Genomic DNA, 26139 nt, shown 5'->3' with positions numbered 1-26139 from the left:
TTCAGATGTACTTGAATATAAAAACTTCTATAATCTATAATAATATGAAACTAAATTAAGTGAACTAAATAAAATGAAACTGCTTTGTGTACAGAGGTTACCGAGGAAACGGTTCTACTTCTGCTGTTCCATAAGCGCCATCTACTGTCAGAGAGTGAATCTGCATTTTCATTCTGCCCGTCGCTGTCGATCGAAAATCAACCCATGTTTTTACGCAGCATACACGCAATGTTGTAAATGGTAACCAGTGGATTGAAAATATAATGCGCATTCTAAAGTTTTTAATAATTATCCGACTAGACATTATCAGACAGGGTTTAAATTAAATGAGATGAAACCTGGATCATTTCAGGTATGTAAACATCTTTATCTATACCAAATTTTGTTTCATCACATTTTTTAAAGTAACGATTTCTGTTCAGATTTTCGTCCAAAATTGCAGGTCAGTTAAATTAGCTGAAGTGGGCAGCTCTGATGAACAGTTCTGTGAGGCCGCACACTGATAGAGAATAGGACTGTCAAAATGGCTAAAAAACTAAATTAGAATTTTTTACTTAATTACTAATATTCAAATTATATTCTAATTTAAAATGCATAATTTCAGTTAAGGGAAAAAAACACTTTTGGCTTGTCTCCTGAGGATGAACAATGCAGCAGCACATCTAGTAGGTTCAACTGGATAGACTAACAAAAACATTAAACGCAACTACCATACATCATCATCGCATCTCGAACCACTGATAAGGCTGCCTGACGCACACCAAAAATATATATTTTTTATTGCCATAAAATGGAATGATTACAATAAAGATAAATATTACTTATATAATTTACTTTCTTGGAATGTAGCTTGTTGTGGTAAAAAAAATAGTCCACTGACTGGATCTTAACATATCTACCCCGTCACAAAGACAAGGTTTTCAAGGGTTAGGCACACAACACAAATTCAGTGCGCCTAGCAAATATATCAGATCTCTGATTTATAACTACGCTGACAACACTGTGGGTCTACTGAAAACAACCCTGAAAGAAGAATTCAGCACTGATTGTGTAACAGAATCAGAGTCTACTCAGGTAACTAATAATGGGTTGCCTCGTATGTCAACCAGCACAATAATTAACTGCACAGATTCCTTGAGTGTTTTGCAGAGAACCCTTGTGTTATTGTAAAGAGGCCTGATCAACACCGGACACCCAGACACACACAAATACACGCCTAGGGGAGAGGAGGGGGCCGAGGCAGCCAGAACAGAGCTATATTTAACATCTTCTACATGTGGGCTTCATTTGAGTGAATGCGCCTGCATACTTCCACTGACAAGAACCAGGCGGACCCCAATCCTCTAGTCCCTTAACCCTTGCGTGACTGCATCGAGAAAGGCTGAACTGTTGACTAGGATCCTTCTATTAATCTGTTCATTTATCCATGAGGTCTGACCCTCCTGTCATTCCTTGACTGTTAGGAAAATCCATCATAATATCTTGATATGACAAGGTTTAATAAAAGAGGGGGTGGTCTTGTGTGAGTCTGTTATTTGTGGTGGCTGGGCACTAGCTGTGGCGTTCATCACTAAGAGTGCATGAGAGTCGTGAGCTTGATCTGTTTTATCTGTGTTATCTGTGTTCCAGCCCCAAGGTCTTGAACTAATCCTTTCTCCAGCCCCTCCACACCTCTGCTCTGCTCTGCTCCAGATGTCTGTTGCACACACAAGGGCTCATAACACACTTATGATACCGTACACACAAACAATGTTCTAGAGCTTCCCAAATTCAATTAAATAAATGTTTAACACTGTTAAAGCAATAAAGTCATGATATCAGGACACTTTTGTAACACTGATATTTATCTCATATAAAAAAAATAAAGCTTTATCATTATAAAAAACAGTGAATCAGTTAAAATATCGAAAATATTAAAAAACTTTACTCAAAATAGGATCATCTGATTTTATGATAAAGCAAGGTTAGTTTAGGTTTTAAAAGCTTAATGACATTTAATCATAAAAAAATGTTTACTTGGAAACTTGAAGACATAAATGCTTAAATGAAAAAGTGAATGCGTATTCTAGGCCTGCACGATTAAAGGAGAACTCCGGTCAATTTTAAGATTTAGTTTTTTTTTTTTACTTTTTAAAATTTGCACCCTGTTGACTTCAATGGGACAAGTTTTAAACCTGCTTTTAGCCTATTAACATCCTTGATGTGTCATTACAAGTGCACAGGTCATGTGAGTGATTCCTTCGGAGTGAACGCGGGTGAATCTGACTGCAGTAGATGTGAAAGATATTAATAAAAATTATGTTTATTCAGCCAGCGCACATACCTGTATTTACATCCTGTTTTCGGTCGAAGTCCACAGTAGTCGATTGTTGAGTTCACGCGCGTGATCATAGGTACTAAACCTATGCGCGTGAACTCGACAATCGACTACTGTGGACTTCGACCGAAAACAGGATGTCAGATTTTTTTTACGGTATTTAAGTTTTTTTTCTTTAATCAAATGAAACCAATGTGAATACAAAAAGTACATTTATAGTAACACAAGAACATGCATTTCAAAGTAGATTTTTAAGATTTTCCATTTTCTTTACTGAAACACTTAAATATCAGTAACCCAACAAATATTTGTAAAGTCTCACATGTAAGATTAAGTCCATAAAGTGTTGGGAAAATTGTTATACTTAGTTACAGATATGCACTTCTTACCAGTGTCTTATATACACTTCCTAGTGTATGATGTATATCCATGTCAATTAAATGCACATATTATTTTGATTCCTTAACAAGGAACTGAACAAAACGAAACAAAACGTAGGCTATATTATCAATATTCATTTAATATTAATAATCAGGGGGTTAAACTAAACATTTAATAACAGCTCTTATATGTTCCATTTAGAAAACAGGCCACAACATCTAGGAGCCAGGCCAGTCGCCTAGGAGCTATGTTGTCCGGGGCTATATGCCCCTGGTAGGGTCTCCCAAGGCAAACAGGTCCTAGGCGACGGGTCAGACTAAGAGTGGTTCAAAAAACCCTTTATGAGTAATATTAAGTCGAGGACCGTGACGTCGCCCGGTATGGAGTAGCCGGGGCCCCACCTTGGAGCCAGGTTGGGGCTCGTATGCGAGTGCCTGGTGTCCGGGCCTCCCCCACGGGTCCGGCCGGGCTCAGCCCGAAGGAGCGACGTGGGGCCGCCTTCCCGTGGGCTCACCACCTACAACTCTTGAACTTATGTGTAGACTATGCATTTGCTATTTAAAATGAATTTAAGCAGAACAGTAAATGTCAAGACTGTGAGACTATGCTACGTAAAACTGTAGGCTACACACTGGGGGTTTTACACATTTAACAGGTCTGCAGTATTATTTAGATAATTGAATACTATGTTATGTTATATTGTTGCTATAAAATAAAGAAAGGTGGTTTACTTTGCATGGGAACATTAAAAGTAGTAGCCTTTTTTATTTTTCACAAATGTTTGAAATTTACATTTAATATTTTGCTAATAAAATACCATGCATTTCAACAGATCACGCAGGTACTATATTTATTGTCTGTCCATTTTTTTTAACAGGACAACTATTAATGCACATAACATGCAGAAAAGAAAAAGAAAAAAAAAGGTCTATATATCTGTCCATGAATTAAGAAATCATTTTTAAGAGCACTTTTTTATTAATTCCATCCTTTAATTTAGTTCAAATGTAAGCACATTGTATTATAGTAAGTAAATGATGACTGCATTTTCATTCAACTATCCCTTAAAGCATTATTTATATGATAAATAATTAGTCAAATTTAAATATTACAATTCTATATTATTATTAGCAATTTATTGCATTATTTTCTCTTCATTTACAAATGAAAATGTCACAATTCCAGTCTTACTAAGCAAGGTTGCCAAGTGTCCCTTTGCGCCACCTGATAGTGATTTAGTGAATGAGTTTCACATGTGACAGTGTTGTATTTAACACCACAGACATTTTAATTGACTAACTGTATATCACAAACAAATCTCACAACATTTTTGATAGCACTGAACAAATTCTCTGAATTATGATACGGTAAACTCTTTGCATGTGAATTACAGTAAGAACAAACTTCAAAAAGTTGTTGAATATGAAACTGGTGTTGATTTGTAAATATCAGCAACCACAAGTTAAAGGCCCACTGAAGTGCCTTGGAACGCGCCGCATTGAATGATGCGTTGACGTAATTTCCACTGAAACAGGAAGCTAAGACTGGACATATTGAATGCCCCTTTTCAAATAGCCAATAGCATTTAGTTTACCTCACAGACTACAATTCGTAGTTGACATGGAAGCAAAGCCGAGCGCTGATGATACCTTGGATTCAATAGTAGAGGTGTGAATAAATTCTAGCCATTTCATTCTTAACCAACGTACAGTTGGAAAACGGAATAAAACTCGAGCGTTTGAGCAACCGAACACACATCTCCAACCCATATTGCTCTGTGACGTGTCAATGGTCGCTTTGGCCAGGTGGTATTTATAGCATAGGGGGCGGGACGCTTTAGATTCTAGAAAGCATTTGATTGGACAGAAGATGTGATGAGAAGCTGAAGTCCGCAATGATGTCATAAAAATCTGTGATCCATTTTAGCGGAAGTGAGAGACTAAGTTTTGAATGCTTATATCTACTAAATGCAAATTTTGTCATTGATTTGGAACACACCAGCACATTCATAACCTTGAGGCTAACATATTCATTCTAAAAGCTAAACAACTTTTTTTAAATAAAATAATTTTGATTTTAGGAGGCCTTTAATGTGCTCATGGTATTATAATAAATGTAGCATATGAATGTAGAATAATTTGTATAAATAGACTGAGGATGGAGCTTGTCTATATGTCTACATAGTAGGTTACCCTCTTATTTATAAAAAAGAAAAATCCAGATGCATTATGGATATATTCCAAACCTAGAGAGCTTGCAGTCTACGGTCTACATAGGCAGGTGATTTAAAAGGCAGCATCCGAACTGGAAAACTCTACATAGGCAGAAAATGTGTGCTAGATAAAAGTGCTTTCCACACTGTGCTTAACCCCAGATTATCATTGTTCTAAACCTCGCTTTTATCCTCAGGTAAAGGAGCGTTTCACACTTGTAATTTAGAAGTGGCGTTAGCACCTATGAAGGCAGCTCACTAGGGTTTGGAACAGAGCCTATATGTAATTGTATCGTTTCACCTGAAAACGCAGAGGAAACTGCAAAATGCAAATCACCGAGTTCTAAATGAGATTTCAAATGGTGTCGGTCATGTGTGTAACACGCAGAGTCAGGAGCTGTGTTATCAAAAGCAGCAGTGGGAGCAAGACTTCTCCACCCTTATTTTGAGCCAAAACAAACACCATCCTGCTATTGTTTCTTTCATCCGAATAGATCTATTGCTCCCCAGCTGGAGGAACACAATGTTCTGTGACACACAAATGGGAGTGGGAATGATTACTCCTGGCTCTGGGATCATGACTAAGGCATATCCCTCACTCTGTCTGTGTGTGTGTGTGTGTGTGTGTGTTTGGATTCCACTACAGGTACTTGCAGAATATGTTCCAATAATATTTTTCCAACTTTGTCTAAATAATGAAAAAAATGTGTGAACGGACACAGCAATGGCAGTTTGTATCATTGCAAATGATAAGAGAAGAAAATATGTGGAGTCAGAGGAAAAAATCTATTACAGGAAAGGATGGACTGAGTTGAAGGATGGGATGATATGCAAAGGAAGCAGCCTGTGACACCAGAGGGTTTAGAAATAGTCAGCTGAATCAAACCAATATTTTATTTTCAGTACAGCTCATCTCTTGTCCAGCATTGCATTTAAAAAAAAGTGATTGAAATGTCTACACTTACCTGATGATTAAGGGCATAAAGGGAGCTAAACCCAGAGGAGATGATGAACCATCCATTGGAGACGGGTAGAGACGACCCAAAACCAGCAACAACAAGAAAAGACTGGGGTGCAGTTTCACCTGCCCTGAATCACTAAAAAAAAAAAAAAAAAAAAAAAACCGAAGTGCATTACATTCACTTACTTTCCTAAAATACTTGACTAGTGTAACTTTTTACTTACTAACTTATTTACATGTCTAAAGTCATGCGTAAATAATGTGTAAATGTAAATGTTAACTTTCAACTTTACTAACACAACCAACAAAGGCATTCACTTGCTAACATACTGTATATAACTAACAGAACTATCCTTACTAACCTGTATGAAACTTCATACGTTTTCTAACTTATTTAGCATTACATTAAAGGAACACGCCGACTTTTTGGGACTTTAGCTTATTCACCGCATCCCCCAGAGTTAGATAAGTCCATACATACCCTTTACATCTCCGTGCGTGCCGTAACTCTGTCTGACGCACCCACCGCTAGCCTAGCTTAGCACAAAGACTGGAGGTAAACGGCTCCAGCTAGCATGCTACTCCCAATAAGTGACAAAATAACACCAACATTTTCCTATTTACATGTTGTGATTTTTATAGTCACAGCATGTACAAATAACAAGGTCACATGAGACACAGCCATCTTCTAACCGTACATACTGGGAACTATATTCTCAGAAGGCGAAGCACTGCTACTTGGGCGGAGTGATTTGCTCACAGCACCTGAGAAGCCCCGTGGTGAGGAGCAGAGAGTTCGCTCAGAGTTGGAGTAAATCACTCTGCAGAAGTAGCAGTGCTTCGTCTAAATAAAGCTGAAGTCCCCAAAAGTCGGTGTGTTCCTTTAACACGTCACTTTCAAACATAGGCCTATAACTTAATGAACGAACCTACCTGACTGACTTGTATATGACTTCATAACTTCTTTTCCCAACTTATTTAACTAGTATAATTTGCTTAAAGGGGTCATTAACTGCATTTTGTTAAAATATAATTTTCTCTGAGGACCACTTATAATGTTATAAAGATTTTTTCATCAAAAACGTTCATAGAAGTAATCAGAAAGACATTTTTTTTATCCTGTTTTGACCCTCTTTCGAACACTCCATTTTCATAGGAATGTCACATTCAAGACTTGGAAGTAAACGCCCACTGCTATGATTGGGTAACAGTTTTGTATATTAAAATTATTTTCAATGTCACCTCCATTTCATGTGTGGGGTTGTTTTAAAACCTCCCAATGTTGAAAAATATCTTGTCACATATTTGAAACATTTGCCAACAATATGAAACATTTATGAGTTTTACAGGGCTGTAGTAGGCCTACTCGAGTCCGGTCTTGGACTCGAGACCGTTTTTCTATGGTCTCGGACTTGTCTCGGACTCGCTGGTATTCGGGCTCAGACTTGTCTCCAAATATGGCTTTTGGTCTCGACCCAGTCCAGGTGTCTTTATTATGTTCCCAGTAAGCACACATACGCCGCCGCTTGATGAAACTTTTTTCATTTGATTGGTTCAATCGCCACCCGCCCGAATTTAATTAAAAAATCATTTTTCGTCACGTCATCCGCCCGATCAGCGGTGTATCCGCATCTCTAGTGTGTGTGTGTGAGAGTTGGCTCGGCCCTCCCTCATGCAGTTTAATTGGTTGACATTGCATGTATGATTGACAGGAACAGAATGTGAGGCTGATCAGAGTCGAAACGAATGTGTGTGCGCCTTTCGGCCTATATAATTATTTTTTTGTTGTTCTTTGAATTAGTGAATTATTTTAAATAAAATCAAAATCAGTAATTATTTCTATAGGCTATGATTTAATTTCTATAGGCTATATTTTAAAAAATAGAGTCGGCTCTTCAGATATGCGAGCCAGCTCCCGACATTCACCTACAAGAGCCGGCTCTTAGATCCGGCTCATTCGCGAACGACCCATCACTACTAATAACCATCACACACTAGATTATCTTCGCACAAATGCTTGTACTGTTAAGTATACTGTGCAAAATGGTTCTTATGAATTTCTTAAACAACTTTCTGATGAATTTATTTAAAAATTCAGCAGTTTGTTCTCAAATAAAAAGAACATATGTTAAATTACACTTTGTTCAATGTTGTTTAACCAAACTTTAATGTTTTCTGAAAATACATGTCTTTCCTATTAACCCACGTCCAAATAACAATATAATACAATACAATATTTTTTTCAGGGAAGGCATAAACCAACCATAGGGATAAAATTATATGATATCAAGGGGAATGTCTATACTTAAAAATCCTGGGTGTTGTGACACTGTTTTTGCTTTTAGATCAACAAATAATAACCCAAAATGATTGTCTTGATAATGTCATGCATAAGACAATTTTTTTCCTGTCCTGGATCGGTCTTGACTCGAACCTCTTTGGACTTGATCTTGACTTGGACTCGACTAGTCCTGGTCTTGGACTTGTCTTAGACTCGACAAAGGTGGTCTTGACTACAGCCCTAGCGTAGTACATATGCTTTATAAGTCTTAGTTGTGGCAAATAAAGTTTAAGTACTTCAAGTAATTACCACAGTTATAATTGTGTGTTTTTATTATTTTTAATAATGAATTACGTGTTTTTGTATAAACAGAATTATGATTGAATGTACCATTGTTTGTCACACTGTCATTCTTCAATTACACATCAGAAAAAAATGCCATATATAAAAATTGCCTGTGTTATTGTTCCCATTATTTATTTGTTGTCTTGGATGGAGTTAAACAGGAGTCCATGAACTGTTTATTTGACTGTATAAGACTGGTTTCATATGGATAAAACTAACTCTATATTGCGAATCATATAATTTACATCAACTATACATATCGTTGCCTTTTTATATTGCGATATCTTGATATAATGATGTATCGTTAAACCCTTACCTCTTATATGTCAAAAGATCATGGGACATTTGATACTAACTTTACCTTTTTCCACCTTTGTTGCCATTGGCTTGGCTTGATTAGCTGGGGGCATTAAATTTAACATTAATTTAATATTCAACAATAATATTGATCTGCCTGCATTGACACTATTATACAAGAACTGAACCGAGTTGGACGATGACACCACGGTTTACTCAAGAGCGGCTATATATAAATGAACTAAATTAATAACTTTTAAAAACAAAAATGAAACATCACTGAACTTACTTAAGCTGGATTGTGACGCTATTTTCTTCTGGAAACAAACTTTTTTGCATTATTTTCCTGTTATCTCTGTAAAGCTGCTTTGAAACTATCTGTATTGTAAATAGCACTAAATAAAAATAAAAAAAGTGACTTGACTTGACTAACATAACTTTCGCAACATAATAACTAACTCAACTAACCTAAATAACTTACCTGTATGTTATAACTGAACTTGACTTGACTAACTGAACTTACTAATGTCGACAGGGCTATGATAGAGGTAAAATCAGCTGAGGGGTGACCAGCCACCACACACATTCAGCTACAAACACACAGTTAAACATGACAAGATGAACACATGTATACATGGCCACTATTACAAAACCTCCATTTCCTTTCTCTTTTACTACATTTCTACACGTGAAATGTGCTTTTCTGTCAGCCCAGTGGAAACTCAAGACTTTTGCCAGAGTAAACACGAAAAAACAGACAGAAAAACACGCACATATAAATTACTCATATCTTTCTATTACTCTGAAAGGGCCAAAATCTGTTCTGTTCTCTATAGGCCGTGAGCTTTCCACGGCACAGCTGCCAGCTGTGGATATGCTTGTCATTATTACATCAAACATGGCCAAACTCACCACCAAGGGGTCCCAGGAGCCCGTAGACCCTGGGCCAGAGTGCAGGAAATGCTATTTTGCTAATCAGGGCCTGGGTAATGCATTTAGAGTCTGATTTCAGTCAAACACAATGTGGGAGAGTCAAGAACTTGAGATCATCCCTAAGCCCAGAGAGATTGAAGTGTTAAACTTCATCCACATTCATGAAAAAAGCTGAAAGGGGAGTGCGAGAAAGAACCAATGAAATACAATAAATCAGAGGAATGGAAAAAGACGCTAAAATGAGCGAAAAAGTGCAGCCAGGGTGAAGAGGTGATAAGACTGGAAGAAAATGTGAAATTAGCAAAGAGAGTTAGTTGGAGTTCAGTCTTGGCTTCATTTGCCCCAGTCTTTTCATCTCATTTCATACCTGGTGCATGTCCAATCCAACCCTCTCGACACTCATTTCCCATGTTAAACGTTTAAAATTGTTATAAACCTCTCAAGCTGAGACAAATCATTCATCACGATTTCGTCCGTGCTCATGAAATCTTTATATCGCAAACCAGATTACAAATTGCAAGGAGGTCGATGACCCGTATTCCAGAAATCCCACAGCCTGCTTTCCAGATAAAAGAAACGTTCTGGATTGAACTTCAATAGGAAAAACTTCTCAATCACATTAAATGACATACTCCCCCCTAGATATCCCATGATGCTCCCTTCGTATTTGGTAAAGGTGGGTGGCGCAAGGATGCTGATGATTTTTAAACCTCTTTCGCACTTCTCTCTACCTTTATTTATATGAGAAATGATTTATTGGCGGTATAAAATACGAGCGTTGCGGAGTCCGACTGGCTTGGCAAGCGGGATGCGAAGACTAGGCCGTGGGAAAGAGTCAGACCACTCTTAGCTAAAAGGAGAGAACGCCAGACTGAAAATGCATTAAAATAATTTGATACATATTAAGATAATATTGGCTCAAGGGCCTCTTGCACAATGTGAGTGCTATTTGGAAGAGTAGCTCATCAGTCTGTGGAGAAATTAAATGAGGGAGATAAGAGACTAACATGTTCTCACAGTGTAGAGTGCAGCCTGGATCCAACATGGCTGATACTCCCACATGCGGTTTACTTATCTGAGGCATCTCAGCTAGGAATCTGTCCATCAGTGTGGTCAAGAATGCTTAATAGGTCTAAAGAGACTTGATGAGGCACTTAAACGTTCTTAAATAAGGGCCTCAGAGAAATTAAAGAAGGGTGAGAAGAACTGCACCCATTTAGTGAACGCTGGGATCATTCAACTCTTTAACAACATCCGACACAAATCGCACACACATTGCAGGGTCTTTTGTTGGGACATTCTCACCTGTTCACAGAGGCTGCAGCTTCCTGTAGCTGACTAAGAAGGAAAGGATAGAGGGCAGGAAAACGAGTGAAAAACTCTCGGCCGGTCATCCTGTTAAGAGAAGAGAGAGATTAAAGTGACAGTATGTGTAGTATTACACAATCAGATGAGAAATGACAATTTAATGTATTGCAAGTGAGACTTTCAATTTGACAGTGCACATGCACAGGAGCCCCATTTCTCAGTCTTCATTAGTTTACTGTGTATAACAGTTCTTTCGAATAATTAAAAGGCAAATGCCATGACACTTTTTTCACATACTGTCAGCATTCAACAAATACACATTTTAAACAAGTCTTTGAATATCTCATAAACATTTAATTTGAAACAAACTTTGAGCTGTTAGATCTTGTGTCCATAGCTTGCATAAATGCGAGGAGTTTAGCTCTCAATTGAGACGTGTGAGCAATCAACTCTAAGTCCTTGGTCAAATTTACGAAAATCCAAAATGACGAAATCCAGTCTTTTCCACATGTGAAGATTTCCCCACACAGATTTTGCAATGGATTCAAGCTGGTTCCGTGGATTTGAAAGTGACTTCTGTGTGAGCTGTGCTTCATACATGGTCACGCTATTGACAATAGACATTGGACCTTTTTGCCTTAAATTTCTCTAATGTGATTGCAGCTTTAGGCCCGGGTATTCTTCGATTTCCACGTTCCACTCCGTCTTGCACACACAGTCGCGACCGCACAGCTTTACAGTATACACAACAGTGGATGAGCGCGGATGTATGTGTTCGACACATGTGCAGTACAATTGCTTTTTTATACTCTACCAGATGTCAGAGGGCAGCACTGAGTAGTGTCAAGACATTCACTTGGAAGGATAGAAGAAGAAAAGTAGCGGATCCAGTGATGCCAACTTGGCAATTTTGTTACTAGATTTAGCAACTTTTCAGACTACACCAGCAACTTTTTCTTTCAAAAAGCACTTAGCAACAAATTAAGCTATTTTTTATTATTTATTTGGCAACTTTTATCAACTCTTGAATAGTTGCTAACTCAAATGCTAAAATGCATACATTTTATGCTAATATGCACACGTAACCTACAGCGTCAGCTACATCGCTTCACCACCATTCACCACTCTTCTTTGTGGCCTCATGGGATAGTAAAGTGTCCATCGAATACACACTTCATAATCTCACCAGAAGTAGTAGGTCATCCGTGTACTTTTGCCTTCTGTTTTTTGCATACTATATAGTTTTGGATGCAGCAATTGTGTATTCTAAGTAATGATGCGGTTTTACATCATGTAATGAGGTCATCACACAATGACACCAAAACCTCATTTAGCAACAAATCAACCTGCCTCTAGCAACTTCTCCAATTTGTTGGCATGCAAAGTTTAGAACAAGAACTAAAACAAAAATGATGAAGGTTATGTTGGTATTATATCGCTCTTTACACACTCTTCTTTGACTACTGTAGTAGTGTACCTAGTGTACTCTTCTGTCTCAACATTCACCTTCCGCATTCACCTTCCACATGTGCTGTTGTATGCACACCATCCATGTGGTCATAAAAATTGGGCTGCAATTAATTTGGCATCGGGAGGGTCCGCAGATCCAGTGCTTAATTTGTAAATAATTGCTGGATCAAAAACAGCAATTAAAAGGTGCTATAACCAACATTAACCATACAAATTAAGTACGACAACTGTAAGAGCATCATTCACAAGTTTCTGCACGGCCCTAGTCTCAGCCTCAGACGTCATGCTCACTGACCGCTGGCTGAACGTCTGATTCATATGGCACACTTAACTGGAAACACTTCAGGATTTTCGTTTCAAAGTCGTCATCTGATTGGTTGAATCCTACAGGATGTCCGGGAGACGTGCGTGTCATTTTCTTTAACGGTCCGCCTGGAAACAAACCGCTGTGACGCCAAACCCCCTCGTGGAAGAAGAAAGCCGTTGTGTTTACAACTGTGAACCGTCTGGATTTTCAAAAGTATGTGAAGTTTGTGGCTCCATTGTTGCAGTAAACTTGCACAACGTTCTTGAATGAATAATTTATTATATGCACACCGGCCTGTTATAGTAGGGACTTTATATTTTCACGCCCCAAAACATGATGCGGAAACAAAACGAACTGTGATTGGTTGCGTTACATTTCAGTCAAACGTCCTCTTGGGCGGTCCTTGGCCAATGAAAGCTGCGATAGAGTCGTCAGTCTGAAGGTCTGGCTATGTTCACACTGGCGCTACGTTTTCAATTAATTCCTATGGAAGTTAAGCCTCACCCTCACGCACGAGCAAGAAGACTTCTGAATGAACTGAAAACGCTTGCTCGCTTCGCAGAGTCACAGTGTAATGCACTTGCTTAAGCCGGATCGTTAAAAAACAATGCTGGAACGCAAGAATCTAAAATCCAACATTTTTCGGAACAGGATCTGACTAAAATTAAAGCACTGCGCAGACCCTCAAGATGACAAAAATTACGTCACGCTGACAGTGCGTGGACAGCAGAAGTATAATTTTGGGCTTTAGGCCTCTGTTTCAAAACCTTGCTGTTTAGTGCCCACAGAGATTAATAATCATACCCTAAGGCCGTGTGTCCACCAAAGCGTAAAAAAAAAAGAAAAAAAAAGACTGAACTAAATGTTTAAAAGGGACCATGAAAAGTATTTTCAGATTTTTATATTATGTTTCTGGAGGTTAGCTTTTTTGGAGGTTAGCAAAGTTTTTGCATCAAAAAAGTTCAAATACATGAAAAAAATTATTCTCCATCCCCATTTACACAAACACTTAATTCCAAGGGCAAGGGTGCTCCGGTTAGGATTTTTGGAGCTGATCACTGATAATACTTATGGTGTTCCCTGAAAAAATGAAATCGTTACACAACTTTCTCAACTATTCACTTAAGACAAAACCGACCGTTTATGGTGTATACTAGTCAAGACGGTAATTTTGTACATGACTTGATCATTTAAGGGTAATTCGGTGCTCGCAGAGGTGAGGTGAGGTGTGAGGTGGCCTTATGTGTGTGTGCATAAGCACTCCTAGAGCGCGCAAGAGCTGAGTGATTTAAACACTGGCAAGACTTGCAAATTGCAATGCAAATTATAAACTTTGGTGACGATGCGACACTGCCTCGATTGTATAAGTGACAATACCTGTGTCAACTGTGCAACATGCAGCTCGCTTATAGTGCAGAAGCGATGTGCTGATGGGAAGCCATTTGCGCATTTTAATAGGGAAACAGAGAGCACACAGTGATTCACTCATGCTGTTTGTGAATTACGTCTCACAGAAAGTTTTCAAATGACATGCAAGTTATTTAAAGGATAATTCCGGTATTTAGCACTTTGAGTCTCTTTTCTGGTTTGTTTTGGATGAACTAGAGTGGTGGACACAGAAACTTTGACGATGGGTCCTGTCTCGACTTTTTGACTCGTTTAGAATCGCCTTTGACTGCTTCAGAGTGGCTGGCTACGGGCATGCACAAACATGTCCTTAAAACAACCCTTAACGTTCGTCTTCAAAACTGTGCAACTCACCGAGTGGTTAGTGGTGTTCGTTGCTGATTAAAAACAAATATATCGGCACAATGTATGATTTCAATCCGTGTTATTTGCTATAGTGGAACTATTTTTTCAGATACCTCACAACCGCATATAAACTTCCGCTCGATATTTGAGTCTCAAGCGTTAGCACACTCCCGACCACTTGATGGCGACAACCACTTTGCCGTACAAGGACGCTGTACGGAACTCGGTGTCTAGCGTATACACAGTAAAAAAAAGGTCTCGCGGGACAGTCACAGTCGAGTTCAACTTCAAACCCAAGGCCTTAGCATTGATTGCACTGGTCACTGAGCCATCGAATATGGGAAGAATTTGTGCGGTCAGAAACTGCGGTAAAATCCCTCAAAAAAGGAGTTGTCATCGGCTTCCTTTCCACAATCCTGAATCCACCTTTCATAATCCATTTTAGATCTAAGTATTTTTTGTTTGTTTATTTCGCTACTCCGGGAGCACAGTTGCTCTGCTCACGCTAGCCTTCTGAGAGACGGAGAACCGAGCGAAAAGACTACAACCAAATGTAAACAGCCCCCTTTTCCGTTTCCGGTAGCGCAGTAATATCAACGAGCAATGAGTCCTCCAACAGAAATCAATGGGATTTTACAAAATGCCAAAAAAAACACGACAGAAACTGTATTTCGCTACGCTATTAGTTTTGGAACATCAACGAACATCACTAACCACTCGGTGAGTTGCACAGTTTTGAAAACAAACGTTAAGGGTTGTTTTAAGGACATGTTCGTGAATGCCCGTAGCCAGCCACTCTGAAGCGGTCAAAGGCGATTCTAAACGAGTCAAAAAGTCAAGACAGGACCCATCGTCAAAATTTCTGTGTCCACCACTCTAGTTCATCCAAAACAAACCAGAAAAGAGACTCAAAGTGCTAAATACAGGAATTATCCTTTAATAAAGAAATATGAATTGTACCTCACCTTCAGCATTATAATTATTTTTACCCGCACCGGGCAGAGACTGAGACGGCGCTGCATGTCATGTCATAGCTCTCACGGAAGGTGACCATCTTTATGCGTCATCAGCATGAGATCGGTTTATGAGATCGGCCTTTATAGAGACCACCGATCAAACTTTTTAAAGCGATTATCGGCCAATAACGATCGGTAGCCGATCAATCGGAGCACCCCTACTCAAGGGCCTTTACCTCTTTCAGAAATGCAAGTAAAAACCCACAGCATGTGATGTTTTAATGCAGTAATAGAGCCGTATACATGTTTGAGTCTGATTAAAATTAACCAATGCAAACACAACGATTGCCTCTGACAACAAAATACCTTCAAAACGAGAGATTTAGAAAACCCATATGAGACGAACAAATGAAAATGTTCTTGTTAAACCGCTCAGGCACATAATTAAAAATACACTTCAGCCATGCATTTCTAATAGTTTGATCTTTTGGAGCTGTATGCATTTTTTGGATATGTAGTTTGTCCACATATAAAGGACAAAACAATGTTGAACGGTCTAACTCAACATTTATATCACTCTGAGTCTTGTGATTGACAGACAGACAAGAGAGGTTAAGAACACGCCTCCATTTACATATGCATGTTATGGGGTGTGTAGAAGAAAATCATGACATCTTCATAGTGCATTACGGGATAAATTTTCTGCCAATTCTGCCAAAGTTGGGTATTTCCTTTTGGAACACCCTTGGTGTCAGGAGTGTGCTGCCTACGTAGGCAGCAATCTAGATTTTGGAAAAGAGCCTTAGTGACATGGAGAGGAGAGAGAGACTGCAACCTTTAAAGCTCTGGTTTGCAAACCACTTCCTAAAGTCTGAGCTCTTTACAGCTCTATAAAGCTCTCATTAGCTCTGCCTCTGATGGAGCACTACAGGGACACACGGCTCACAGTCCCTGTTTGTTTATTCCTTAGAAAGCGCAGTGGCTAGGAATCTCACTCGAGACAAATGCATATGTGTTAAGAGAGGGCAAGACAGACAGCGAAAGTGTATGCGTGTATGACACACATAAACGTATCTTTATTTAGCTAAGCCTCAGTGTTTAGGATAGGCCTTCCAAAATTTTTTTTTTTTTTTTTTTTACTTCTTATTCATGTAACTGAAACAGTCCCATACAGGGCTAACTTTAGCTCAAGAGCCAATTTTTCAAACACAGTTGTGACTTCGGCTATGTCAAATCCACACACACAAACACACCACATCCTGTTTCAACCACTAATGCACATAGTCTGGTCTGAACTTAGGCCAGGGCGCTGTCATGGTAACAAGGTGGGTCATCTACGTCGGTCACAAGTCCACATGCTGCATGCTAGCGACACACACACTAATGAGCTCTGATGTGGGCAAATGTGGTTACAGTTAAGCTCAACACAACCCTGCATTTTTTTTCAGTATGGATTAGTATCTTCCTGACAAAACACTTCCAAGATGTCTATAAATGCAGCCTGTCAAGCTTAAACCATCTTTAACCGCTTTTCGTTCGTCATTACTTAAATTCACAAATGTATGTAAACTGATAAGTTAGCAGATTATGTGTAATGCACTTGAGTGTGTTGCATAGGGTCATACAATACAGTATTTCTTAAAAGCTTATTTGTTTACTGTATGTAATGTAATGTACGTTCAGAACATCATGAAAACAGGAAACAAACCTTTTTTTTTCCTATTGTGTACTAGCTGACTGACTGAGAACAAGCAAACATCTCTGATCATAATCTGATGGGTTTTTTTTTTGGTTTTGTGAAAGTACTGAAACAAGTTACTAAAACACGTAAATGTTTAAAGAGTCGAAACAAAATTACGTAGGCGAGATGGTGATGATATCAGAGGCTAGTTGGTCTAGTTTACAAGCTTGCACATAAATGAAGTCATTACTTTTCAAAATAGTTTTTTTTTTTAAATAATGGTTTGAAGACTTTCATTTTGTTTCATTTCAATGTTTAACTAAGATGTGTATCATTCAATTTTAAAACTGTGAATTGACTCCTTTGATCTAGTCCAAATAGACCAACGGAAACATTACTCTGTGTGCTTTGTTTTGACCAAAATCATTGTTATAATGATAAGAAGTGGAACAATTAAAGTTTTTTTTTAAGTTAGGCGAAACATAAAAGATAATATAAAACATATGTTTAAACAGCACATGAATCCAAGAAAAATACGCAAACACAACTTATATTAATGCATTCTACTAAAATTCTGATTTGATGAATTAAAAACTGTACAACTATTTGAGATTTATGATTTGAGCATTTAGGAGTCTGATTTCATGTATGAGTTTATTTGTACATGATTAAGTTTAAAAGGTCACAGTAATTTTTTACCTCCCTATGTCTATTTTCAGTTTTTACTTACTGTGCAGCCTACTAATTTTTAAGAAATGAACCTGAAAAGTTTATGCAATGCTAAACATCTCAAACAGCAGTGAAAACAATATAGCATGACCTCATTATGATGTGTTGCTTAATATGTTAGGTATAAACATTATGCATGTTTCCGTTCGGTTATTATTTGATCAAAATGCCAAAGGTGAGTCAATGCAGATGTTAAAAATGTACGTCTGATATTACATGAAAAGTCAAGTCGAAGGCATTGCACTATGAGATGCAGTGTTGCACACATTGTATTCTGATGTAAAAAGTAGTTGTGTTCCAAATCACACTACTGTTCAAATGTTTGGTGTCTGTCATATATGTGTTTTTTTTACTTTTGAATGGTAGTGTAAGTAGTTTACACTGTGCACTTACACATAACAATGCTCTCTGCCATCTAGTATATGACATTTAGAAAAGTATTTCCTTTTAAATAGAACAAGTATTTTTTTAAGTATTGGCCATTTTTCTTTAAAGAAGTAACATTTTAAATGCACTACTAATACTTCAAAATGGAAAAGAAGTATACGAGATGGAACACACCTTGCATTTTGACAAATGCAGGCAGTTTTCTGGGGTAACACGCAAAGATAATTTGCATACTGTGCCCAGTATACATGTTCTACACTGCAGAAATATCATTAGTATGATAGTATGCTATTGTGAACACAGCCTATAAAGTACACACACACAGATTGTAAATCAAAAAGTCCCCGAAAAGTCATAACAGAGAACAGCCTGTCAAAATGTTTAATAAGTGTATGTCAGCACACAAATCCCTAGACTCACAAAAAACACTCGCACACAGGAAGAGGCAATAAACAAAATAACATTAAGCAACAGTTGAGTGACCCGCAGGATCAAGATGTCTGCCATAAACACATAAATCTAAAGACAAACACATTGAGCTGTTATCCTGAAAGTAAACAATCCTGACTATGGGTGTTCAGAGAGCAGGAGCCAGATCGAAGAATCAGCGTTATTTCAGTACGATTGTGACAAAGCTCTGCTGAGTTTCAGTGACCTCTTAAGATTCAGCGTCTCTTTAGAAAATCCGCTGGTAATCTTGGAGTGAAATGCCACGGTCAGCTGACCTGGGACCACATGGGCTCTTTGAAGTGTGAGGTATTCCAACGCACCGGGTTGTGTCATTATGGCCTGCTCTATTTTCCAATTAAGTCCAATCAGCACGCCGATTAATCATAACAAACCATGATCTCATGAGTGAGCCATTATTGTTCTTCAACGAGGTCAGTGCCACTCCTGTTTAGTCATTCCTCACTCCATACGTGACCTCTCTGCGTTCAACCCCAGAATGCATCAGGACATTCTTGCAACAGCTCACGCTCCACTGGTTTGGATGAGATTAGGGAGCTGACGCAGAGCAGTCTCTGCAGCAGGAGGTCCCATCACGGCCCACCCGCCCCGTTCTGTGGTGGCCAGGGGTCAGAGGTCACGGTCAACCTGGCAGAAATCTAGAGGGTGTGAATGAGTGCCAGAAGTGTGTCAACGTTTGTGCGTGTTGAGGCAAGATGTTGTTAGCATTCCCTCTACCAATGAAAAGATAAACACGCGCTGAAGTGTGTTAACCCCTGTGCGTCAACTAAAATGCCTTTCCAGAGTTTGAGGTTATCAGCAAAAGGGAAGATTTGAAACTGTGAGCAAAAGAGTAAGTCTTTGCAAGGGTGGACAAACATGGGATGAGGATAGAACACAAACAAACAAAGGCCAAAAGGGAGTTAGGAGGAACATCCAGAACATTTAAGGGCCTGGAAGATGTCCATGCACCATAGGCCAACATACGGAAAAGATTAATGGGTGGAATGAAAGATTTGAAGGTGAAAAAGCATAGAGCTTCAGTGACCCCTAGTGAACAACCCCTGACAGAGCAGGGTCACTCAGAACTGTTGCTCATCAACAAGATCTATTCACGCCAAGTGAACGCTGTGACAAGCCTTAAATCGAAACAATGTATCCCAATGGACGCCTTGCATCAAAAGTCTTAAAAAATATTTGATTATAATGTAATAACCGGCTTTTTCATCTGAAACGCCTTTTCTTTTCAGTTGATGTCTCAAATCTCTCTTTTCAACCTTTCCTCTAAAACAACCTGGCTCCTTTCTGCAATGTTACAGCCACTTTGAAAGGATAAAATGAAGTCCTGACTTTACATTGTTTCTCGTTTGAAAATAAGTACAAGCTTTTTTGTAGGGACAGTGAAGGTATTAAGTCACGGATGACAGGTCAGGTACACTGTAAAAAATGTTATCTTATATTTTGTCAGACAAACTCTATTTTGAAGGTTGACTGAACTATTTCATGTGGAAAAAGTTGCGAATACAAAAACATATTAAATTAAGTTCAGTATGAGCAACTTAAAACAGCAAGAACTTGACAATCGACAACTGACTTTGGCGATGTCAAGTTTGGTAAAGAGGGTCAAACTAACAGGCTGCTGAGCATGTTCAGTTTGATCATTGATCAACCATAATCCCTTGAACTTGAATAATTTATGTTTTTGGTCAAAGTATGGTTCAAAATAATACATTTTGAATAATACAAATTTGCATGTGCTCCTAAGTCCATTATGAGCACATGCAAATTTGTATTGTTCAAAATGTATTATTTTTAATTCAAATTAATACATGTGTGTTTTGTTTCATCACCATTAGGATGATTAGTGTTCCCTATATTAAGTCCTACACAAATGTTTTGGTGCAGAGAGGGAACTATGACAATCGGAGTTTGTGCAACTAACTGATACATAAGTTGAGCAAACTTTAATTGTTCAGTGGAAAGTTCTGTCAAAAATAAGAATGTTTCACATTAATAATGTACAATATTACTCCTCATTTTGAATAATAATCATTTTAAATTCAAAATGATAACTTACTGAACTTTGATCCACAAGCATAAATTATGAATCATGGAAATTATTTTATTATATTTACTGAAACACAGACCAAATTTTCCATAAGTTGTGTAAACTTAAAAAAGACCTGAACTGGTTGCTAAAAAGTTTCAGAATTTTCTCAACTTCTGATTTTTTTGTGTGTGTGTAATTGTGAATGGTACATAAAACAACTGAGGTCCCACCTGTTCTTTTTGGAGTGCTCATCTTTTCCCTTCTTCACCCCGAATATCCGTGTAATCAGAGTGCTGAACAGGAGAGTCGAGGAGTTCCTCACCTAGAAAGAGGACAGGATGGAGAAACTGATGTCAGAGCAAACCTTCCTTACATGTAGATTTATCATTTGACCTTTGACAAATTGGTGCTTGAAATCTTAAAAATGTCTAAGGTCCTAAGGTCTATGCAATGATTTATCAGTCTGTCACAATTATATAGTCTAATGTCTTTGATCATCTTTAAATGGTGGCCTTTATTTAAAGCAAAAATATTGGTTGATACTGCACAGACTTAATTTCTTAATGTTTCCTATTTTACTTGTGAAGTTGTTTCTTCAATAAGAGGCTTAAACCAATACCAAAAATGAAAACTCTCATAATTTAAAGTGACGCATAGTTTTTAAGGTGCGGTCACATTTATCATTGTTCAGGAAATTGTTTGATAAAAAAAAAAAAAAGTAATGGAAAAAGTGGAAAAAATACATTTAGACAGTTTTTGATGCAAAAACACTTTTGAAGAAAATGGTTAGTTCACCCAAAAATATGAAATTCTGATGTCATTTACACACCCTTATGTTGTTCAAAATCTGTTAAGAAATTATTATTTTTTGGCACATAAATTAAAATTATTCTGAAAAATGGCTCAGTGATTTGTGTGTTCATACAATGGAAGTCAATGAGCTTCAATGTTGTTTGGCTTCCAAAGTTCTTCAATTTTCTTCTGTATTCCGCAGAAGAGAGAAATGCACACAGTTTTGGAACAACATGAGGGTGAGCAAATGATGACAGAATTTTCATTTTTGAGTGAACTATCCATTTAAATGGACCTCAGGGGGGATTAATACATGACATGTATTTGACATGAGAAAGTAGTGAGTCAGAACACATGATGATGGCCCTCGAGACGATTACAGTGCAAACATTGGTCTTGCAGCTCAAGGGTGTACAAGAAAAACAAAGCCAACGGCACGCAGTAATAGGAGTTATAACTTAACATAAGAAGCCAGACTTGCAGGGTCTGGTGACATCTTGATTTCTAAGAACGCTAAAAGGCCTTCAAATCACAATCTTATGTGGCCAAAGTAATGCTGTACACACCAAACTTCAAACCTCAGTGTTACCAGCTCATAACTTTGATCACATTTTTATGTCAGCTTAAGAAACATTGCTCACAGACTACAAGAAAACTGTGTGTTCTCTGTGTCTGACTGCTGCATTGTGGGAAGGATTAGGCTTACTGTACTCTCGACAGTAAAGCCTGCTGGCTTGAGCTCTGCCATTAAGAGAGAAAACGGCAACAGAAGCAGATCTTTTGACATCCTGAGAGAGTATATGGAATAAATGGGAGGAGAAAAAAGGACTCAAAAGGAATGAACTGATAAGAAAATGAAGTGAGGAGAGATGTAGACGTAAAGGCAGATAGACAGGTATGAGGGAGGAGAGCACAGGAATGTGACCTAGAGTTGTCGCCACCATGACCTGTAGGAGCCGAGTCGCCCATGTGGAGGTGATCAAAGCAAGCAATCCAGGGCAACCGGCCAGGACCACCGCACAGCTGTGTGTGTGTGTGTGTGTGTGTGTGTGTGACTGCACGTACTGCCCCTGTCCCTTGTGTTCTCTTTCACTTTAATTATTAACCTGTCAGTGTCTCAGCAACTTCTATGGCCTGACAGGGTGGTGTACGTGAGAAACAGTGAACAAATGAGTGTGAGGAAGGCAAAGGAGATAAGCGACTCTATATACCTAGTGTATAACTACATACACAATATTCTCTTTATAAAGAATATATCTTAAGCCCCCTTTCTCATAAAAAAAGTGAAATATATTAAGTGCGTGCAATGCATGCGTATGTACTGTATGTACATCTGGATGGTTAAAGTTAAACAAATGTCATTATATTAGATAAAAAATATCAAACCAAATAGCAACTGCAAACAATTTTTTTTTTTTACGATCCAACTGCTTCAGAGGGAGTATGCTACATTTTGCCTAGTTATCATCGTAAAAACAGATAAGGTTAGAATGTTGTGGTATTGAAATATTACCATATGCATAATATACCATGTTATTTACATGACACTTCAAAAAGTAGCATTGTATTAAAGGGGTCCTTGATTATGATTTAACTTTTTTAACTTTAGTTAGTGTGTAATGTTGCTGTTTGAGCATAAACAACATCTGCAAAGTTACGACGCTCAAAGTTCAATGCAAAGAGAGATATTTTCTTTTACAGAAATTGCTTTTTAAGGACTACAAAAAACGGCTGGTAGAAACAACAATGAGCTTCTTACCAGGTTGGTGACATCACAAACCCTAAAGTTCAGTATCCCCGCCCACTGATTAAAGCAGGACAAGTAGTAGTAGGTAAATAACAGACATGACGCTGACACTGGATCGAGCAACTAAGCAATAAACATGCCTTTGAAGACTGCAAAATGTTGTGCAGTCCCAGGTTGTGGAAAAACACAGTAGCTGCATTAGATTTGCAGAGAGCCTGAAATGTTTAAACGATGCTGTGCCTACTACATTAGATCCAACAGGAACGGTGCAACACATTTATGTAAGTAAAAAAGTTTTAACTGTGTCACTATTGCTTTATTACAGATCGTTTGATATGTACAGATTATGTGTACATGTCTAACCGAAATCACCAGTGACCAGTGATTTCTGGTATGTAATGATTCATGTAGGCCTACAGTCAGATGTTTGTGTCTCAAAATCGTTTATTGTCAGTAACTTCACATTGTTTCCCTTAGTAGGTCGAAAATAATCTGTTATTTAAACTTTGATTAAATTATATATAGAAAGCGATCAAAGAACGCACCCTTTACAATCGCTGGAACTGTCAATCAAAAAGCGCCAGTGTTCTGGGCTCTCGCCAAAACTCCAGTTAGAATCTATAAATCTCTTATTTATTTTGTGTTTTCACTGTTCATTTTGATGAAAGCATTCGTTAGTGTGCAGAAATCGAGTTGCATTAATACAATGCTCATCCACTGCAACCTTTCGTGCCACAATCTAAATATGATGCTATAGATCTAAATATAATGCTATAATCAACACTTTTCACGATTAGTAAACCTTGAGAACTGTAATAGTAAAAACATGCTAAAAGTTTTTGAGAGAATCCCACATGTAATACTAGCTATTGCATATGCAAAGATGTTAGCCAATCACAGCAGTGGGCGTTTACACTGAAGTTTCACAGCAGAAACGCCCCTTCAAACAGAGCATTCAAATCAGAGGCTAATATCAGAAAATGCCTTTTATTTCTAAATTATGACCATTTTTTATGTTAAATATCATATTAACAATATAAGTGCACCCCAGGAAACATTATAAAATAATAAAATAATGCAGTTCATGACCCCTTTAACCAAAAATGTCCAAAAAAAACATGGAAGTTCTTTTTTGTTGGTGAAGGAAGTGACATAGACAGGAAATCAGAAAAGGGATTATTATTAGTATACACTTACGGCCCACACAGGAGAAGTGAAACCTAGGATAGCAGCTTGCATGCCCTCTGACACAAACGGCACAATGTTCTCCCCCAGACGCGTATCTCGATACAAAGCCCTCAGGATGTTCAGAGCATGGACCTGTATGTGCGTAAAAACAATCAATTAAAAAAAGACCCATTAAACATGTCTGATCCTATTCATATTTTTCTCAGAGTAAAGCTAGTTTGTGTGTGTGTGTCCACCTGTGGCACAGTGCTGCTTTCAGTAGCTCCATCATTAGGCGGCATTGCTAATGCCGTCAGAGATCTCATGGTCATCTTCAGGAGTCCACAGCTGGATGATTTAGGCTCAGAAGACAGCAGGGCCTACACAGAGATGTATTACACTTATCGCTTACAATGAAGATTAACAGGTAAGTTCCCAGACCTTTGACATGGTTTGGAATGACATGAGGGCCAGTAAATAATGCCAGAATTTTCATTTTTGGATAAACTATCCTTTCAGCTGTATTTAAGACAGCACATTCCTATGAGACTGGGACAGTGAATGACAGCATGACAGTGGAAAAATGACTCACGGTATGTAACCGAATACAGTCTCTGGAGTTCTTTTGTCCCTGTGCCAAAGGGTGTGAAGACCACCTTTTCCGGGACATACCGCAGGAATGTGTGCTCATACCAAGGTGTTGAGTTTATCCATCCTCTCTCTGTCTTATTCTTCCCTAAAACCCTCTCATTGTCTTGCGTTTCAGATCCAAAACCCATTTTTCCTTGACTTCAGTATTCAGCTATTTTGACCTTTCAGAGGACTGTCCACTGGGGAAGATCTCCATCATAAAAACTGTAAGGAATCAATTACCGATTCACAGATGTTCAGATAAAACTAATGAAACTGTGAAATCTTCAGAGATTGTCAAATTATTGCATATTTGTAAAAGAACAAATGTTTTGAGGGTGCTATACATCAAAACTTTACACACATTAGTGGTAAATGTTAGGCTATGCTCAGACTGCAGACAATAGTGGCCCAAATCAAATATTTTTCTCATACAAGACTCAGATCCGTTTTGTTCATAACAAGTGTGAACCATATGGAATCTGATCTTTTCGAATCCAATTTGGGCCACTTCCATATGTGGTTCTTAATCAGATACAGGTCTGATGTTTTGCAATGCAACCTCAGTATAACCAGTCTGGTTATCAGAATGCATGCAACTTTTACGTCAGCACTCACCACTTTATTAGGTACACCTTGCTAGTACCATGTTGGCCGCTTTCAAAACTGCCTAAATTCTTTGTGGCATAGATTCAACAAGGTTCTGGAAACATTCCTCAGAGATTTTTGTCCCTATTGCAAATCATATCACGCAGTTGCTGCCAGTGGCGGTTCTACATTGAATTACACCCTGGGCGAGACCTCCTTCGACCTCCTTCGTTATCCTGCTGGAAGTAACCATCAGAGGATGGGGACACTGTGGTCATAAAGGGATGGACATGGTCAGCAACAATACGCAGGTAAGCTGTGGCATTTCAAACCATGCTTACCAAAGTGTGCCAAGAAAATATTCTCCACATCATTACACCACCAGCACAGCCTGAACCGTT

At 38.3% G+C, this 26139-nt stretch overlaps 1 protein-coding gene across 5 annotated transcripts in view; it reads right to left on the bottom strand.

Moving 5' to 3' along the window:
- The window catches only part of thada (THADA armadillo repeat containing), a 115893-nt gene that overhangs the window by 56905 nt on the left and 32849 nt on the right, over positions 1 to 26139 (bottom strand). For all 5 annotated transcript variants that reach the window (XM_084392003.1, XM_084392004.1, XM_084392005.1 and 2 more), the window contains 5 exons: positions 24778 to 24900; positions 24551 to 24673; positions 21045 to 21136; positions 11033 to 11122; positions 5876 to 6007 (listed from right to left, as the gene is read on the bottom strand). In XM_084392003.1, coding sequence (XP_084248129.1) covers positions 5876 to 6007; positions 11033 to 11122; positions 21045 to 21136; positions 24551 to 24673; positions 24778 to 24900 — 560 coding nt within the window. The remainder of the gene's footprint in view (positions 1 to 5875; positions 6008 to 11032; positions 11123 to 21044; positions 21137 to 24550; positions 24674 to 24777; positions 24901 to 26139) is intronic.

This window comes from Rutilus rutilus (assembly GCF_951802725.1).
Source record: "Rutilus rutilus genome assembly, chromosome: 20".
Lineage (NCBI taxonomy): Eukaryota > Metazoa > Chordata > Actinopteri > Cypriniformes > Leuciscidae > Rutilus > Rutilus rutilus.
The sequence above is the reverse complement of the archived record's forward strand: the minus strand, read 5'-3'. Positions and strand labels throughout refer to the sequence as shown.